Here is an 18,935-nt window from a genome sequence, read left to right on the forward strand (position 1 = left end):
GAATCACAGGAAAAGTCACTTTCTTCTGTTCTCATGCTGAACATGAAAAATGAAAACAGGAGCTCAGAGAGAGGGGAATAAGAACCTGTAGGGTTGTTTAGCAGACGCATGAGTCAGGAGGGAAGGGCAGGGGCAGAGGGGAGGCAGAAGACAAAGGGTTGAATAGGAACGAGAGGGCAGGAACAAGCAGAGGTGGGAAAGAGGGCAATAGCCCGGGGGGGGGGGGGGAAGAGGGGGGAAGGAGAAGGGCAGGAGTCATGGAATGTGGGAGGCTGGGGGAAGGCACAGTCAGGAGCCAGGGAGGGGACACAGAATTGAGGGAGACAGTGAGGGTGGGGTGGGGCAGGGCAGGAACTGGGCAAGGGGGGATACAATCAGAAGGGTCTAACTATTAGACCACACTGCCCTACAAAACCTGCAATTGAACCCCTTATTCCTGAATCTCAGCACTGACATCTACTGGCAGAGTATGCATCTTTATCCCTCTCTAGTGGCAGGTTCGCATAGACAATAACAGCCTTCTACTGCTAGCAATTCAGTAGAACCTCAGAGTTACGAACAGCTAGGGAACAGAGGTTCTTTGTAACTCTGAAATGTTCACAACTCTGAAAAAAGCAGTTTGTTCTTTCAAAAGTTTACAAGTGAACATTGACTTAATAGAGCTTTGAAACTTTACTATGAAGACGAAAAATGCTGCTTTCCCTTTATTTTTTTAGTATATTGTTTAACACAATACTGTACTGTATTTGCTTTTTTTTCTCTCTGCTTCTGCCTGATTGTGTACTTCTGGTTCCAAATGAGGTGTGTGGTTGACCGGTCAGTTCACAACTCTGGTGTTCATAACTCTGAGGTTCTACTGTACTCCATTAGCTCAAGTGGTAGAGGATCCTAGCCATGCTGATGACTGATATGAGAGGTCAAAATGATTATATGAGGGGTCCACATGATGAAATTGTTTTTTTTTCCTAGTGTTTAAGGGATTTTTTTAAAACTTATGAAATTACATAAAAAACCTACAAAAAAGAACATTAATTTGGAACAGTCAAGCATTCAAAAGTTAGGAAATTTCAGAGTTAAGGTTGTTTGTGTATTGCACAGGACAGATAATGCTCTGGGAATGAATCATGAAGGAGACATCTGCATTGTTTATTGCAGAAGTTGGAAGGTGTGTGGCAAATGAGGCCGGGAACTGCAAGAAGAGAAAGAATTGATCATGTGGCTCAGGCAGTTGAATGCTTCTCTGGAGAATTTGATTATACCCCTGCTTCTGGACAAAACTCCCGTGTGATGCAAGGCAAGTCATGTAAACTAACATTTTCACAGTTGGCCACTGTGTGTTCCTCATTTTCTGGGTACCCAACTTGAGATTTCTGGGATCTGACTTGCAGAAATGCTGAGAACTTTCAGCTGCTGCTGAGGTCAATGGGAACTGTGCTCTCAACATAAAGTGTTATTAAATGCTGAATATTTTGAGTGCTAAATTTGATCTTTTGACTTTAATCTCTGTGCCTCAGGACTTGTCTACACAAAGAAATGATTTTTATTCCAAAAAAGTGTTTCCACACAAGGAGTTATTTCAATCAATTCCCCCACATAGACAAGTCCTCAGCTCCCCAACAGTAAAATGGGGATGGACCCTATCACCTCACCTCACAGGGGCATTTGAAGAGAAATTTATTAACGTTTGTAAAGTGCTAGAATTAGAGCACAATAAAAAAGTTGATTAGGATAGTGTGCAATAAAGAATGCACGAGGCCACACATCAAATGATAGAGAAATATTTTTTTTAAAAAAAAGCTATCCATTAATTAAGCATTATCTATTCTGTGCACAGAATGAGGCAGGGATCCTATGGGAAAAAATAGTCTTTACTTACATAATCTCTTCCTATCTTAATAGATATACTCAAGGGAAGTTGAATTAAGGTCTCCAGTTTGTTGGCAGTCCTGAACCAAATATTTTTTGGGGTGAGCAGAAAAAGAAGTTTTTCAAAAACAATTTGGCAAATTGAAAAGTTGGAAACAATTCATTTCAGGTTGACCTAAAGGTTTTATTCAGCTTTTGAGTGGTGACAGATTATTTTTCTTTTTAATATAATGAAAGAAAAAATAGAAATATTTCATTTTGAAAATATCAAAATTAAATGTTTCATATTTTTGAATTTTAAAAAAAGTTTTCCAGCCCAAAAACAGTTTGGCAAAATTGACATGAATTTGCTCAATGTTTTGGCTGACTTGAATTTGCCTTATTTGCTGGAAATTTTCTTTGGTCAAAAAATTTCACTTGCTCACTGGGTGTAATAGTTTTCCAATCTGAAAGTAAATTTAGTGTAAGTGAAAGAGAAATAAAATTAGCTTGAACAAGGCACAGTGTGAGCAAGCATTATGCAAACTTCCTTACTCATCTCTGCCAGTGTATCTCAGGTCTGATCCTACACACCTGATGTTCTGATTCTAGGCATTTTCTGAACAAAGTCTGCCACTTGTGGTGGTTGTGTGATACTGACAAATCAAATTCTGCTGTAACTCCATTCACTTCTGTGAAATTTCACCAACGGTGAGTATGGGTGTCTATACACAGAAACCAAGGACAAACTACCAAGTTCATTTTTTAGCATTTTAACCTGGGGCCAAATTCACTGCTGACATAAGCAGGGAAACTCCACAGACTTCCAAAGACCATCAGTACTGAAAAGCTAAGTCCTCTCTCTATCCGTACAGTAAGAACACACTGGGCAGTTGTCATAAACATCCAGCTAAGGGTAGCATAAAATCCCTCCTTTACCTGTAAAGGGTTAAGAAGCTCAGATAACCTTGTTGGCACCTGACCAAAAGGACCAATAAGGGGAGAAGATACTTTCAAATCCGTGGGGAAAGGTTTTTCTTTGAGTTCTCTCTGGAGATAAAGAGAGAGACCAAGCAAGTAATCTAACTCCTACTGAATGATCCATCTAAACTTACAGAAATAGTAAGTAATAGCAAGGAAATGCATTAGAGTATCTTTGTTTTAGCTTGTGAATTGTCCCTGTGCAAGAGGGAGGTTTATCCCTGTTTTTTGTAACTTTAAAGTTTTGCCTAGAGGGGAATCCTCTGTGTTTTGAATCTGATTACCCTGTAAAGTTACCTTCCATCCTGATTTTACAGAGGTGCTGCTTTTACTTTTTTTTCTTTATAATAAAGTTCTGTTTTTAAGAATCTGATTAGGGTTTTTAGTGTCCGGTCTGTGCTCACCTGGTTTACCTATTTGGTTGGTAGATTATTCTCAAGCCTCCCCAGGAAAGGGGATGAAGAGGCTTGGGGGGATATTTTAGGGAAACAGGAACTCCAAGTGGTCCTTTTCCTAAACCTTTGTCTAACTCACTTGGTGGTGGCAGCAGTACCCATCCAAGGACAAGGAAGGATTTGTGCCTTGAGGAAGTTTTTAACCTAAGCTGGTAGAAATAAGCTTAGGGGGTCTTTCATGCGGGTCCCCACATCTGTACCCCAGAGTTCAGAGTGGGGAGGGAACCCTGACAGCAGTAAATGTTTAAACTTTCCCACACTACCTCAGTCCAGACCTGCTAGAACCACCATGGCTGATTCAGTCTTTAGCCTCTTTACTGAGACTGCTGTGCCAACTCTGGTGGTTTGTGAGATGGACTCCTGTACCCTGCAGAAAAGCAGGTGAAATAAAAAAAACCCACCATCTTTATGTGAACCATCAAGAAGTGCATGTCTGACCATGTAAATGCACAATCACATTGTTGTTGCCCTGATCCTGCCCTCCTCCTCTGTTAGTGATGTTTGTCATATCATGACAAATTGTTTAAAAGTTTTCAGCAGAGCCTTTGTTTTGGTGTCTAGTACAGTTTGGCATTATTATTATAAATAAAAATAAATAAAACACTAGGAACTGGACTGATTTCATGTAAGTCATTTCATATAAGCCATTCCACAAGTAACATTAATTTTCCAAACACAGAACAAAATATTATTTACAAACAGAACAAAAAGATGGTCTATGCCACAAAGAGTTTACAATCTCAGGAGGAGTAATGGTCGTAATGGGAGTAATGGAACAAGGAGTAATGGTCTCAAGCTGCAGTGGGGGAGGTTTAGATTGGATATTAGGAAAAACTTTTTCACTAAGAGGGTGGTGAAACACTGGAATGCGTTACCTAGGGAGGTGGTAGAATCTCCTTCCTTAGAGGTTTTTAAGGTCAGGCTTGACAAAGCCCTGGCTGGGATGATTTAACTGGGAATTGGTCCTGCTTCGAGCAGGGGGTTGGACTAGATGACCTTCTGGGGTCCCTTCCAACCCTGATATTCTATGATTCTATGATCTATATTATGTTTCCTTTCACTAGTAAATATTTAATGCATGAAATCACTTAAATTAACAGAATGCTCTTTTGATTTCTGAAGCAACATATTTCAAGTCATCTATTGAAAGTTTCCATTGCATTGCATTCTGAATTCCTCATTAAAAATACCTCACTCTGTTAGTGTAAACTTTATAAATCATTTACATTTAAAGTACTCTTAAATTGCTTTCTTTTATGGTCTCCTGCAAATTAACATTGAAAGGTATAATGGTTATAAAAATGTTACACTCCTTAATTACTCTAACAAAAAAAAATCAGTAAATCCCTGTGATAAATGAAAGGATAGGGGTAACTCCCTTTTATGGATGACCAGCCAGCCAGTCGCTATAAAATCCCTTTTAGTAGCTGTTCTCTAATTGCTCTACCTGTAAACAGTTAAAAAGTCTCACTGCTATGCATAGGTAAAAGGAAGTGAGTGGGCACCTGGCCAAAAGAGCCAATGGGAAGGCTAGAACTTTTTATCATTAAAAAAGACTCCCCTTTTGTCTGTCTGTTGTTCTTGGGGAGAGGCAGACAGGGACCAGTTACGCTGTGAGAAACTTGGGCCAGGTATAAAAAATTATCAGTACCATACCTAGAACTACTCATCTAAAACTCCAGATATGTAAGTAGGATCAGGAAATGTCTAGGAAGATGTGATTAGGTTTCTCCCTTTTATTTCATTATGGCTTGTGGATTCCTCTGTGCTAATCCCAGGTGCTTTTGTTTTGCTAGTAACCTTTAAGCTGGACCTCAAGAGACCTATTCTTGCTTAATCCTTGTAATTGTTTTTTTTTTTAATCTAGTAAAAGCCTTCATAAATGATCTGGAGGATGGTGTGGATTGCACTCTCAGCAAATTTGCGGATGATACTAAACTGGGAGGAGTGGTAGATACGCTGGAAGGGAGGGATAGGATACAGAAAGACCTAGACAAATTGGAGGATTGGGCCAAAAGAAATCTGATGAGGTTCAATAAGGATAAGTGCAGGGTCCTGCACTTAGGACGGAAGAACCCAATGCACAGCTACAGACTAGGGACCGAATGGCTAGGCAGCAGTTCTGCGGAAAAGGACCTAGGGGTGACAGTGGACGAGAAGCTGGATATGAGTCAGCAGTGTGCCCTTGTTGCCAAGAAGGCCAATGGCATTTTGGGATGTATAAGTAGGGGCATAGCGAGCAGATCGAGGGACGTGATCGTTCCCCTCTATTCGACATTGGTGAGGTCTCATCTGGAGTACTGTGTCCAGTTTTGGGCCCCACACTTCAAGAAGGATGTGGATAAATTGGAGAGAGTCCAGCGAAGGGCAACAAAAATGATTAGGGGACTGGAACACATGAGTTATGAGGAGAGGCTGAGGGAGCTGGGATTGTTTAGCCTGCAGAAGAGAAGAATGAGGGGGGATTTGATAGCTGCTTTCAACTACCTGAAAGGGGGTTCCAAAGAGGATGGCTCTAGACTGTTCTCAATGGTAGCAGATGACAGAACGAGGAGTAATGGTCTCAAGTTGCAGTGGGGGAGGTTTAGATTGGATATTCAGAAAAACTTTTTCACTAAGAGGGTGGTGAAACACTGGAATGCGTTACCTAGGGAGGTGGTAGAATCTCCTTCCTTAGAGGTTTTTAAGGTCAGGCTTGACAAAGCCCTGGCTGGGATGATTTAACTGGGAATTGGTCCTGCTTTGAGCAGGGGGTTGGACTAGATGACCTTCTGGGGTCCCTTCCAACCCTGATATTCTATGATTCTATGATTCTAAGTCCCAGATATATTTTCTTCTCTTTTTTTAATTAATAAAATTTACCTTTTTTAAGAACAAAATTGGATTTTTGCATCATAAGAGGTTGTACACATGTTGTTTAATTAGCTGGTGGCAACAGCTAATTTTCTTTGTTTTCTTCTCAGCTCTTCCCCACAGGAGGGGTGAAGGGGCTTGAGGGTACCCCACAGGAAGGAATTCCCAAGTGCGCCTTCCTGGGTTCGCAAAGGGATCTTGCACTTGGGTGGTGGCAGCATCTACCAATCCAAGGTCAGAGAAAAACTGTAACCTTGGGAGTTTAATACAAGCCTGGAATGGAAAGTATTAATGTTTAGAATCCTTGCGGGCCCCCACCTTCTCAAAGTGCCAGAGTGGGGAATCAGCTTTGACATGGTAGCAGAGTGGTGGGATCATTTTGAACCAGAGACACAGACCTCAGGAGTTTAATAGGACACATTTTTCCTTTTGGCAGCCTGCAAGCCAGGGAGTTTTTTTCCTCTTTTCTTTTCTTTTCTTTCTGCCTGAGGGGGAACCTTGGGAGTTTAATAGAAACCTGAAGTGGCAAGTATTAATTTTTAGAATCCTTGCAGGCCCTCACCTTCTGCACTCGAAGTGCCAGAGTGGGGAATCAACCTTGAGAAGCCCTCTCCCCCACAGATATACAATATAGTTGGAGTGATTTTTATCTAAAACTTTAAAATATAAATATATTGAAATATGCCTTACCAATATAATGCAATGTACATTTATTATTATTTTCTGTTTCCACATGACTTAGCTTTGCCTTCCAGTGAGGTAACATACAATCAAATACTTGAAAAATTTTACAATATTTTGCAGCCTTGATCTGGCAGTTTTTAGTCAGGCAAAATCCCCACTGACTTCATTTGGGAGTTTTGCCTGAGTGAAGACTGGATTGGGCCCATTATCCAGCAACCAGGGTGTGGGATAGTTCATGATACTTTATTTAAATAATTTTATAAGTTGAGATATCATTTTAAGCATTATGGATAAAATTTTCAGAAGCACCTACACTCCATTTACAAACATAGTCTACATACAAGCGGCGCAGAAGTCAAAAGCAATGGCTCATACGTTTCTTAGATATAGACTCTTATACATCACCCCAAATTGAGGCCAGATCATGAAACCCTTCCTCATGCTGGCCAGCAGTTATTCCTATATGAGTGAACATTGTCGTCAGTGATATCTGAGGGACTATTTGTGTGAATAACTGCTGGCCAGTGAGAATAAGGGTGTTGTGATCTGGCTGAGAATAATTACATAGTTTATTTAAACACAGGCTTTTTTGTGCAGTTTCAATTGTTTTTGGGGTGTCAGGACTAGTCTTACTCTATGATTAGTCCCATTGAAGTCACAGCTATTAAGAGGTACCCAGCAAGAGTAAGAGGATCTGAATCTGGTGCTATAGAAGTAATAGAATTTACTTGATGCAGAAATACTGTTTATACTATGAATTCACAAATAAAATGAGCCCTAGCAAGTAACTGCTGCACCACGAGTGTAACCTGGATAATACTGTAATCATTGCAAGGGACTTTCCTTTGCTTCAGTGAACTTCTGAGATATTTACAGAAACATCTGGTCTTCCCTCAGGCAAAAAAACTGAGGCAGGATGAAGTTTGCTGGAATAGCTTTTTAAAAGCTAAGGCTCGTTAAACAGGTATAGCACAGTGTGACATACCGGGACACAATCCAGACTGAGGGTGTTTTGCAATGCCTTGCTGAAGTAGCTCCCACCTGGGCCATTCACAAACAGACTTCCAGTATGCAAGCCATAGTCTGAGTGTCTGTGTGTAACTACGGCCTGCCAGTTACACCCTGGCTCTTGGCAGCCTTGATAATACTTCAGGATGATGCCAGCATACCCCCAGTCCCAGATTCTCCCCCTAAAATTGTCCTGTACATCCCAGCCCTCTACTGTACAGTTCAGAAATATTAAGTTTGTTACGCCTTTAAGGGAATAACATGCTATCTTATTTCCTTAAATGGAGTTACCCAGACACTTCAATTTAAACACACTGGATTACATAAAATAATAAACCAAAGTGTATTAACTACAAAGAGATTGTAAGTAAGAAGAAGTACAGGCAGACCTCGACTTTACGACGTTTGACTTACGCTGAACGGCATTTATGACGTTTCTGAATTGACACCCTGATTCGACTTACGACAATTGGTTTTGACTTTACGATGCTTGGTCCCGCAATGGAATGGATTGCGGTTCTGACTTACGACACAATTTTCAGGAACCAATTGTGTCTTAAGTCCGAGGACCGCCTGTAATGAGGCATATGGGTCAGAAATGATTACAAGACAAATAAAGATAAGCACTAGTAAGTGCTTTAACTTAACAAAATACATTAGATAGAAGCAAAATTGCTCACCACATGCTTCCAGCCAGGTTCCTGCTCGATGACTCCATATACTACTGCTTAAATGCAAATTAAGGCATACACACGGTCTTCGCTCAAGACAGGCCTGTTTGAGCAGTTTGGTGCTCTATCAGTTCTGAATGTGCATTCTTAACATCATACAGGAGAATCTTATAACCCCACATGACATGCCACACATTTTATCAGGACAATACTGACCAGTCAAATGGTCCCTTACAAGGCATACTTTGTACAAAGATTATTACAATGGGGTTAGGGTGTGAATACAGAGATATGTTCTGTCACACACAGTTCTGATGTAACTGCATCTCTGACCCCACTGCAGTCTCAGACTGTAGCTATTACCTTTCTTTGGATAGGATTTCATATCACTCTCCCTCCAGACCAGGAATTTAGGCAGCAGTTCCTCCTACTCTTCATTGTGATCACCTTAGCAAGGTTGAGGTTACTTCAGACTTTGATGTCCTATTATTTCTCATGGACAATGACAGGGTTTACAAGTAACCAGCCAGCCTTCACAAGGCACAATACGCTTACTTGGGATAGAAGCATTACAGCAGGGGTGGGCAAACTTTTTGGCCTGAGGGCCACATCGGGGTTCCAAAACTGTATGGAGGGCTGGGTAGGGAGGGCTGTGCCTCCCCAAACAGCCTGGCCCCTGCCCCCTATCTGTCCCTCCCACTTCTCACCCCCTGACTGCCCCCCTCAGAACCCCTGACCCTAACTGCCCCCCGGGGACCTCACCCCCTATTCACACCCCTGCCCCCTGACAGGTCCACTGGGACTCTCACACCTATCCAACCCCCCATCCCCTGACTGTCCCCCCACCCTGAACCACCATCCCATCCAACTGCCCTCTGCTCCCTGTCCCCTGACTGCCTCCCAGGACCCCCTGCCCCTTTACCATGCTGCTCAGAGCAGCAGGACTGGCAGCCGTGCCGCCTGGCCAGAGGTAGTCATGCCGCTGTGCTGCCCGGCAGGAGCTCGCAGCCCTGCTGCTCAGAGCACTGGTGGCAAGGCAAGCTGAAGCTGCGGGGGAGGGGGACAGCCTCGCTGGCCGGGAGCTCAAGGGCCAGGCAGGACGGTTCCGCGGGCCGTAGTTTGCCCACCTCTGCATTTCAGAGAAAACATTGCATAAACTAAGAAGCAGTTTACACACACACTAAGCTTACTAGGTGCCACCCATATTCCAGATGGAGACCATGGTAGGTTTCAAAGCCCTTCAAACCCTTCCAGCAGGGTTTACCCTCTTAGTTAAAGTTTCATATCAAGTGCTGGATCAAGCCTCTAACTAAGTTCAGGCTGACCCTTTATACAGTTTGGGGCCTTTGCTTGCAGGACCTCTTAAACTTGACCCCCTTAGTCCTGTCCCCTCAGGCTGGGATTTAATTATGCAACAGGTGAGGCTGGCCCCATTTCCCCTTAAAGGGGTGAGTCATCCTGGGAGACCCTGCCCCCCCCCCCCCCGAGATTTTAGTTCCAGCAGAAAGCTTTGTAAATCTCCCCCATGGATCCAAAATATAATCCCTAGTTCACAAAAACTACACTCAGCTTTTATAGATAAAATAGTCTTTGACGTTTCCATGTTCCCGTGGTCTCAGATCTACCACAAAGTATACTTGAAAAATGCTTAGCTACATCTACCAATACTTTTTTTGTAAATATGGTCTGCATTGTAACAAGCTTCATGGACTTTGTCTATGTTAGCTAGGGTGACCAGACAGCAAATGTGAAAATTCGGGTCGGGGTGGGGGTGGGGGGTAATAGGAGCATAAATAAGAAAAAAACCCAAATATCGGGACTGTCCCTATAAAATCGGGACATCTGGTCACCCTAATGCAGGCTTTCTTTTTCTCAGTAACAGACCTCTTAAATTGCATTCACACAAGGTGACGTTAACGTATCCATAGCTACATCTCATTCTTTGTCTTAAATATGAGACCTTGAGATGTCTAGTAGCTCATTTATTTCACATATGACAACCCATGTTCCATTGTGATCTATATCATGAGGCTGGACCACTAGTGTTTTATGGGCTGCAAATCAGCACACACACAAAGAAAGGTGTTCAGTACTGTTTTAAAGGCAGAAACTCAGCAGACTATTGTATGTTCTGTAATAGGTCCAGTCTACTGACTCACTCTGCTATCAGTGCTTGGGTTTTGAGGCAGTGGCCATAAGATGGCGTTTGCGGGGCCCACCACTGCAGCTCCCTAACAGACCATATTTCCTGTTATTTTTAGGAAAACTTTTCCACATATATTTTTAGTTCTGCCTGAAAGCATATGCATTTCCTACTAAAAGTAGTACAGTATAAGAGAAAATCTGAGTGGGTTGATGGGAAAATCACCAAACCAATCTGGGAGCAAGTTAGCAGTGTGCTCATTATGTACTTATTATACACACACAGCTATTGCTTTTCATTCTAAAATCAGTAGTGTTTTACACTATCAGTAAACAATCAGTAGTGAAGAAGCTAATTTAAGGTACATGGCCTGTGTTTCATAACTGTTTCTCATATTTGATTAGTTTGAAAAAAGTAAATTATTAGACCATTAAATCCAGAGTCTAGTAGTTCTCCTGCCCCCCAATGTTGGCTGCATTTTTACTAAAGAACTTATGTGATGACATGCTACACATAGAGATTTACTGTTCCCATTGAGTAATACCCTCCTCATTACATTGGGAAGTGGGGCGTGGAGGAGGAGGAGGTGGTTGGATCAGTGATCCCGGCTAGGGAGCCCGAAGTCGCCTTAAGGGTTAGTTTTGACTGGGATTTAATGATCTGTTAGTTGAAGGTGTTAGCTAGTGCATTCCAGCATGTTGTACAACTCCAGGCTTTGACTTGACCAGCTAGCAACCAGCTAGCACGTGTTAAATGCACACTCTGTGTTGTGTACACTAGACTGTCAGAATGGGTTATTTAGCACATTAGCTAACAAGTTCTTATAATGCACCTTTTATTCCTAGCCAAGAAAAATCCTAAGACATTTGTTTCCTGAGTAAACAAAAAAGTGCTACTGCCAGGAGAGGCAGTCCTTGCCTCCCTTCAGGCTCTCCCTCCGCCCTCCCCCCCCCCCAACCACCAGAGACGGACCCTCAGAGGAGACAAGAAGGCACTTGGGCTACCTGAATTCTTTTGGACTTCTCCCCTCCCCAAACTGATTTTTAGTCACAGTTCCCAGCGCCTGGACAGAGAACAGGGTTCGCTGCTCATACTCCAGATGCCATCCTGGGGCAACAGCCCCACAAAACCCTACATCCAGCACCAACTCCGCAAAAGGAGGTAGGTGCTTAACTCCCAGTACCTTTGGGGATCAGGGCTCTGGCTTGCTCCTTTGTCCCCTTCCAGTCTGCCAAGTGTCACTAAAGCGCCCACATGGAGCTGGGACCGGCTTTTGTTGGCTGGTGAACAGAAGCCACATTTATTTTAGTGGTAAGATTGCTTGGGGGGTGGGAGAGGAGGTACATAGGTGCTGGAGCTAGAGGTGCTGTAGCCCCCAGTGGCTGGACGTGGTTTCCCTTATATCCAGGGTTTACAGTTTGGCTCTCTGCAGCCCCCACTGTACAAATTGTTCCAGCGCCCCCGGGGTAGTGACAAGCTCTCCTAGGGGTCACCCGCTGGAGCTGAGTTTTTGCAGCATGGGAGGATGGGGGGGGGGGCATGACCGACCCTCGTTTCTAGGGTACAGCAGACCCCGCTACACAGCGGCGCTAGCCAGGCCGGTGCCCCGAACTGGCAGGCGCCAGCCAGCCGGACCCAGGGTTTTGCGACACTGCGAGGCGCGCAGGCTACCACCCCGGCCGAGCCATTAGCCTGGGGGGGGGCGCTTGGCTGAGTCCCAACGCCAACGGACTCCAGCTGTTACCCAGCGCCCCGCCCCAGCTCCCTGAGCAGCGGCCGCCCCCGCGCCTGCAGTAGCCGGCTCCGCCATCCCCGCCCCGCAGCCCCCACAACCCGGAGCGAGCTGGGGCGGAGCCGCCCCCTCCCCACGCGCGGGAGGCCGCCCGGGCTGGGCTGGCGGCGGGCACGCTGACCACAGGCACCCGCGTCCCCGGTGCCGGCAGCTCGGCGCTGCCCGCCCCTGCCAGGTGAGCAGCGCCCCGGGTCCCCGCCGCCACCGCGCGCCCGGAGTCCCCGTCGCCCGCCGAGCAGGCGGAGTCGGGCGCAGCGAAGCCCGGCGCTGGGCGGCGGCGCCAAACTTTGGGCGAGCCCGCTCGGAGCGCAGCGGACTCGCCTCCCCGCCAGAGCGGCGCAGCGCTGCCCGGGCACGGCTCGGCGGAGGGAGGCGCGGCGCGGTAAGTGTGGAGGGGCCGGGGACGGAGCCGCGCAGCCAGAACTAGCGTGCTCGGGCTACAGTCGGGAGGAGACGCCTGCCCCGAGCCTTCCCGCCCGTCCCCGCCTGCCGCCGGTGATCGTCTGGGGCGCAGCTCCTTTTGTTCCCCGCTGGCGCCGGACTGGGCCGTGGCAGGGCGGGTTCTTCTCCCCCTTCGGACACGGGGCTGCTCAGCACCAGGGCAGCAGCCCCTGCAGAGAACACGGCGCCCTGTTATTGAGCCCAGGTTTCCCAAGCCAGCAGTAGAGGCTGGCAAAGGTGGCTCTTCCTTTACCCTGGGGCTGGCTGCGCCTCAGACCTTGTAATCCTCAGCGCCCACCCCCCCGGCGGATGCCCTCTGGGTCGCTGCTCACCTCAATAAAACCTTTAACTTCAGATGCTGGGTGACTGAAAATGGGCAGGTGAAAGTGACAAGCTCAGAGCCAGTCTTTTAATGTCACCCCACCAAATGCAGAAAGAGAGAGAGACACACACACTAGGGATCCCTGGCTTTTAATCTTCTATAGGCACAAGCTTACATACACAGTGCCTGGCTCTGGCTTTAGTACAAATCTTTAGATCCTGTTAATCAGGAGCAGCAAGGTGGTCATGAATTAGTAAACGGGCAGCATCCCTAGAAAAGTGCACAGGGGATTTTTAATGAAGATTGGGGAATGTGGTGCATGAATTAAACATTTTTTTAATCCAAGTTCACCTCAACCCAATTCCAAGTGCTTTACAAATGCAGCATAATATTAATAATAGATTAGTTTGTTTATAAATATAATGTATTATTCCCTTTTGATTCTCCTTTTCTCATGACTTCTCTGTAAATCTTCTACATTCCATCATTCATATAAAGTTACATACATATCTCTAAGGGAATTGAGTGATTAGATATTCTAAAAATTATTTATCAGAACACATGATGCTGTGCAATAGATACAGTTTGCCAATCAACACACTATCACAACTGAAGAGCTTACAGTGGGAAAGAATAGCTAGGTTCAGAGCAGACAGGACACAGCAGATAGTATAGATCAGAGAGACATGTGGTTTCTATAGTACTGTGGGAGTGCTTGATTCGTCACCAACTGTGCAAGTTAATATTGTAGAACTTGTCTAGTTTATCTCATTTGTTAACCGAACATCATTTCTTCTCTGCTGGAGTTTCAAACCTCCTCTTCCAACTGTGCTGTGTTAACAAGAAATACTACCTTCAAAAGAAGCAAACTCCACACAGTACAGGAATAAAGAAAAAATGTGTCAGGATGAAAGCTAATTGCTTTTTTGCTTAAAAGAGGATGAAGGGAGGCAGGAGAAGGGAGGGGAATAGAGAAAAAAAATAGGGAGAAATATTTTGAGAAAAGGAAGGATAAATGATTTGATAGTGTATGTTTTCCTCCAAGGTCTGGCCACTGTCTCATGATGCAAAGGGTTGGAACCCTGCGAACCCATCGAACGGTAATTCTCCTGCTGTTATTTGTAAACATGATCTACTCTATTCTCCAATGCATAATTCTGAGATCTTTGGGAGTCTAGCAGTATTGGACTCTTATCAAATATCCACTGTAATAGCAGATACAGGTAGTTCTCAGGTTTCAGAGTAGCGGCTGTGTTAGTCTGTGTGTTAGTCTGTATTTGCAAAAAGAAAAGGAGTACTTGTGGCACCTTAGAGACTAATTAGTTATCAGGCCACAGTGATAAGGAAAAGGCAGTTCTGAGGTTTTGCATAGCATTATCTTTGTAGATTATAAAAAGCATCACCTGTATTTGTGGCCCTTACTTGTCCTTACTCACTTTGCACAGTATTGTAGTGCAAGTTACAAATTAACTCTAAAATGCTTTAAATATAGAGCACCAAATTATGCCCAGTTATATCCATGCAAGCACATCGAAAGCATAGGGTTGCATGGGTGTAGCTGAGTAGAATTTGGCTCAATATGTGCAAGGAAGACAATGTGATTTTGATATCCTTACCAAAAGTCCCATTAACCTGAAAGGGAGGGGGATGCGACCTGCTGTTCTCTTTCACTGTAGTCAGAAACTTGGTTGGCAACTTCTGCTGAGAAAAATGGAGGTATTCTTCCACGATAAAAGAAATGTTACCTACTTTTTATTTCTTGGTTTAAATTAGAAGTTAATGTGTTATACAGACAATCCAGAACATTACTAATGTTTTCTAGCTATTCTGCTTCTTATTGTGGTGTGCAGTTAAAGTGGTGTTTGTAGCTGCCTTGTGATACTGGCTTTCTTAAAGGAAAATGTCAGGAATTAGCCCTAATGGTGTAGAGCAGCAGGTTTGTATTTACTAGCTAAAAATACATGAATAAAAATGTGAATATTGAAAATACTTTGAGGAAATACATGTCACTATTCCCTTGGTGAAAGTTTGGAAGAGAATTCTATTGACACAGGGCTGTATTGGGTCATTGATCCTCCTGTAGTATTCCCATTGGTATCAATGGCAGTTTTGTGCAAAAGTCAATAGTGGTTTGGGGTATTCGTTTGTGACAAAGGATGTGTTGCTCAGCAGGATCCAAATCCTCCTTCCTTTGCCCAAGTAAATATACTCCACTGTCTTCAAACTGCATTTGAGCTGTATTTCAAATTTCCAGCAGGAGTTATATCTGAGTAAAGATTAAAGGATTGGGCTTCAAATGAATGAGTGAGAAAGTGTGGACGTACCAAGTGCTATCTTGGAACAGATCATTGGCCCATCTTCTGTAGTCTAATATCTCACCTCTGGTAGCGGCCAATACCCCCAGCTTCAGAGGAAGGCAATACAATAACTTTGGGGAAACTTCTTGCTGAACCTAGCCAGTGGTATTTATGCCCCACAGCCTAACCAAATATCTTTTGTTGTCTCAGTTTAGCTATTGTAACTTTAGATGATACGGTCACTCATTTGAAAGTCTAACCTTCTTTTGGAACCAGACATTATTAACAAAAAAAATCCTATTGCTAATTCTACTTAAATTAGAACAAACTAACTTTAATTTTTTTATGTTTCAGATGAAGTCTGCATAGACAGTCTTTGGTTTACTCCAATTTTCTGTGTTTTTGCTGTGTTTCAGAGACAGCTCCACTGCTTATTTTGGAGTAGTCCAGTTAGCTGCAACCATGGGCCCTATGGGAGTACTGGTTGAAGAGAACCGCACAAAAGAAGTGAAAATGGAGCTATACACCAGGCTATACTTGCCAGGCCTCACCACACCACTCAGTGAGCTGGCATCTGACCCCAAACCAGAACTGAAAGACAGTACCAACCTGGTCGAGGTGCAGATAGTCCTCATCATTGCCTATTGCTTTATCATCCTGCTGGGGGTGATGGGCAACTCCCTGGTGATCCATGTGGTCATCAAGTTCAAGAGCATGCGTACTGTGACTAACTTTTTCATTGCCAACCTGGCTGTAGCTGATCTGCTGGTGAATACACTGTGCCTGCCCTTCACCTTAGTTTACACACTGTTGGGAGAATGGAAGCTGGGCCCAGTGCTGTGCCACCTGGTGCCTTATGCCCAGGGCCTTGCAGTGCACGTGTCAACTGTCACCTTGACTGTGATTGCCTTGGACCGGCACCGCTGCATTGTTTATCACTTGGAGAGCAAAATCTCCAAGCGAATAAGCTTCCTGATCATTGGCGTTGCCTGGGCTGTCAGTGCGCTACTGGCTAGTCCCCTGGCCATCTTCCGTGAGTACTCTCTGATCGAGATCATTCCTGATTTCAGGATTGTGGTCTGCTCTGAGAAGTGGCCTGGTGAGGGGCAACTCAACTATGGCACCATCTACAGTGTCTCTATGCTCCTGATCCAATATGTTTTGCCTCTGGCAATCATCTCCTATGCCTACACCCGTATCTGGACCAAACTAAAGAACCATATCAGCCCTGGGGCTGGGAATGATCACTACCACCATCGGCGGCGGAAGACCACTAAGATGCTGGTGTGTGTGGTTGTGGTGTTTGCTGTAAGCTGGCTGCCCTTTCACGCTTTCCAGCTTGTCAGTGACATTGACAGTAAAGTGTTAGATCTGAAGGAGTACAAGCTAATCTACACAGTGTTTCATGTCATTGCTATGTGCTCAACCTTTGTTAACCCTCTTCTCTATGGCTGGATGAACAGCAACTACAGGACAGCCTTCCTCGCAGCCTTCCAATGCGAACAGCGACTGGATTCCATTCACCCTGAGGTATCAGGAGCATTCAAAGCCAAGAAGAACTTGGAAGCAAAAAAGAATCATTGCACTGGAGCCCCTACCAATGTCTAAGAATGTCAGGCATACAAAAAAAAAAAGGAATATACTCTGGCCAGAGAGAGATCGGTTTTGACAGATGCACTTTTTATACACAGTTTTAATCATATACGATGGAAGAAAACCAGCAAGTTTAGGTGTTTGTTCTATAATTCCAGAGAGAGTTGGTTACCATCAACCATATACAACTCCAAAGAAATATAACAGAGATTTCATTTATGGCTGTCTGTATTGTGGTTGGAAAGAAGTCTCTGCCCCAATCTTTTGCTATGGCAGCAGTAATGACAAAGGCAAGGAAAGTGTTTGCCACTCTTGCCCTAAAGAGGATGAATAGATTAATTGAGCCTCAAAACTGGAATTTGGCAGTGTGGACATTGTATGCTGCAAATAGGGAATCCTTCAGAAGCTCAAAGTATGTTCTAAGAGTGAGGCTGGGGTTTGGTGTAGAAGCTCATACTTTCCATCTCTTCTCCACTGCAACTACTCTGCAAAATGAGGGTTTCCTTAAGAAGATACACCACCATTTTTGCCTCATATTTAAGTAATATGAATAGGGTTACCATAGAATAATTCCTAAAATCAAACTACTACTACTAGAGCATTTAGGTCAGGAAAGTTTAAGTTTCTATCCTATTTGTAATTTGGTTTCTGCTAAAACAAGTGGAGTAATAAATAATTCCTTATGACTCAGCCACAGTTATGCTGGGGAGAAAAATACAAATCTGGGGCCTGATCCTGTATTCACAACATACCTAGAGCTTTCTTTCTGCCTTAGAGATTGCTAAATAGGACAGGTTTCAGAGTAACAGCCATGTTAGTCTGTATTCGCAAAAAGAAAAGGAGTACTTGTGGCACCTTAGAGACTAACCAATTTATTTGAGCATGAGCTTTTGTGAGCTACAGCTCACTTCATCGGAGGAAGCTCATGCTCAAATAAATTGGTTAGTCTCTAAGGTGCCACAAGTACTCCTTTTCTTTTTGCTAAATAGGACAATACACTTAAAAGGGAATTTGGAGCAGGCAGTGAATGCAGACTCAGGTCTTCTGTGAGCGCTTCTTAAATTGAGAGGACCACTAATGCTTGAACTTCTAGGTACTACTCCAGTGTCTGAAGTACCATTAACTCTATGGGTTTTGAATTATTCCTGCTTTATTCCTACCTAATAAAGTAGGACAAAATTTGATCCTTTTGAAAGGCTGCTAAATATTAATGTGCTTTTCAGTGTTTGTGGTTTTATGTCACACACATCCTGCCTTGGATCTTTTCCCATCATCAGCCACTATAAGATTAAAAATACCTGAATGAAGTGTAACCTACTAACAGTATGCTCAGTTTATATATATTAACCAGTGAACTCTGCATGTTATAGTAATAGTTACATTTCTTTGGCTCAGGTAGAAAACTTGACTCTGTTGATTGTATTGTACATGGCAACGTGCAACTTTTCTGTGTCTTTGTCTAGCCTCATTGAGCTCATTAAAGTTAAAGAGTTCAAGCTAATTTCAACCACTTTATTCCAAGCTAATTTTGCTGCCTATCTGGGGGTGGGGTGGTGGGGGTGGGGTTTGAGACTCCAATAAGCTGTGATACTTTCCACTTCTCAGAGATATTCTCCATAGCTAAATTTCACTCAAATTCCTTAATTTTTCTATTTCTCATTGTCCTCTAAATTTTTTGTGAATGTTATTACATATGATCTATCTAGTATTTTAGTGTGAGATGTCATTACATCATGGATTTTTATCAGGTGGGGAGATTCATCTTTATATATACGATATCCTGCCCTGGTTTCTTACACTGCCATGAAATCGTTCAGATGTGTATCTTCATACTCAGAGAAGGAAGGGGC

General features: G+C 43.8%; 1 protein-coding gene across 4 annotated transcripts; it reads left to right on the forward strand.

Moving 5' to 3' along the window:
- Positions 1-12,517: 12,517 nt before the first annotated feature.
- NPY2R (neuropeptide Y receptor Y2) lies at positions 12,518-18,586 on the forward strand. 4 transcript variants are annotated; one of them, XM_048847816.2, is made up of 3 exons: positions 12,540-12,607; positions 14,241-14,295; positions 15,909-18,586. In XM_048847816.2, the coding sequence occupies exon 3, from the start codon at positions 15,955-15,957 to the stop codon at positions 17,098-17,100; it is 1,146 nt and encodes a 381-aa protein (XP_048703773.1). In that variant the 5' UTR covers positions 12,540-12,607; positions 14,241-14,295; positions 15,909-15,954; the 3' UTR covers positions 17,101-18,586. The 4 variants fall into 4 exon arrangements, with proteins under 4 accessions (XP_048703775.1, XP_048703773.1, XP_048703774.1 ...); XM_048847814.2 differs by lacking the exon at positions 12,540-12,607 and adding an exon at positions 12,753-12,814; XM_048847818.2 differs by lacking the exon at positions 14,241-14,295 and having other exon boundaries at positions 12,518-12,607.
- Positions 18,587-18,935: the final 349 nt, after the last annotated feature.

The sequence above is a fragment of the Caretta caretta genome, chromosome 4 (genome assembly GCF_965140235.1).
Source record: "Caretta caretta isolate rCarCar2 chromosome 4, rCarCar1.hap1, whole genome shotgun sequence".
Taxonomy (NCBI): domain Eukaryota; kingdom Metazoa; phylum Chordata; order Testudines; family Cheloniidae; genus Caretta; species Caretta caretta.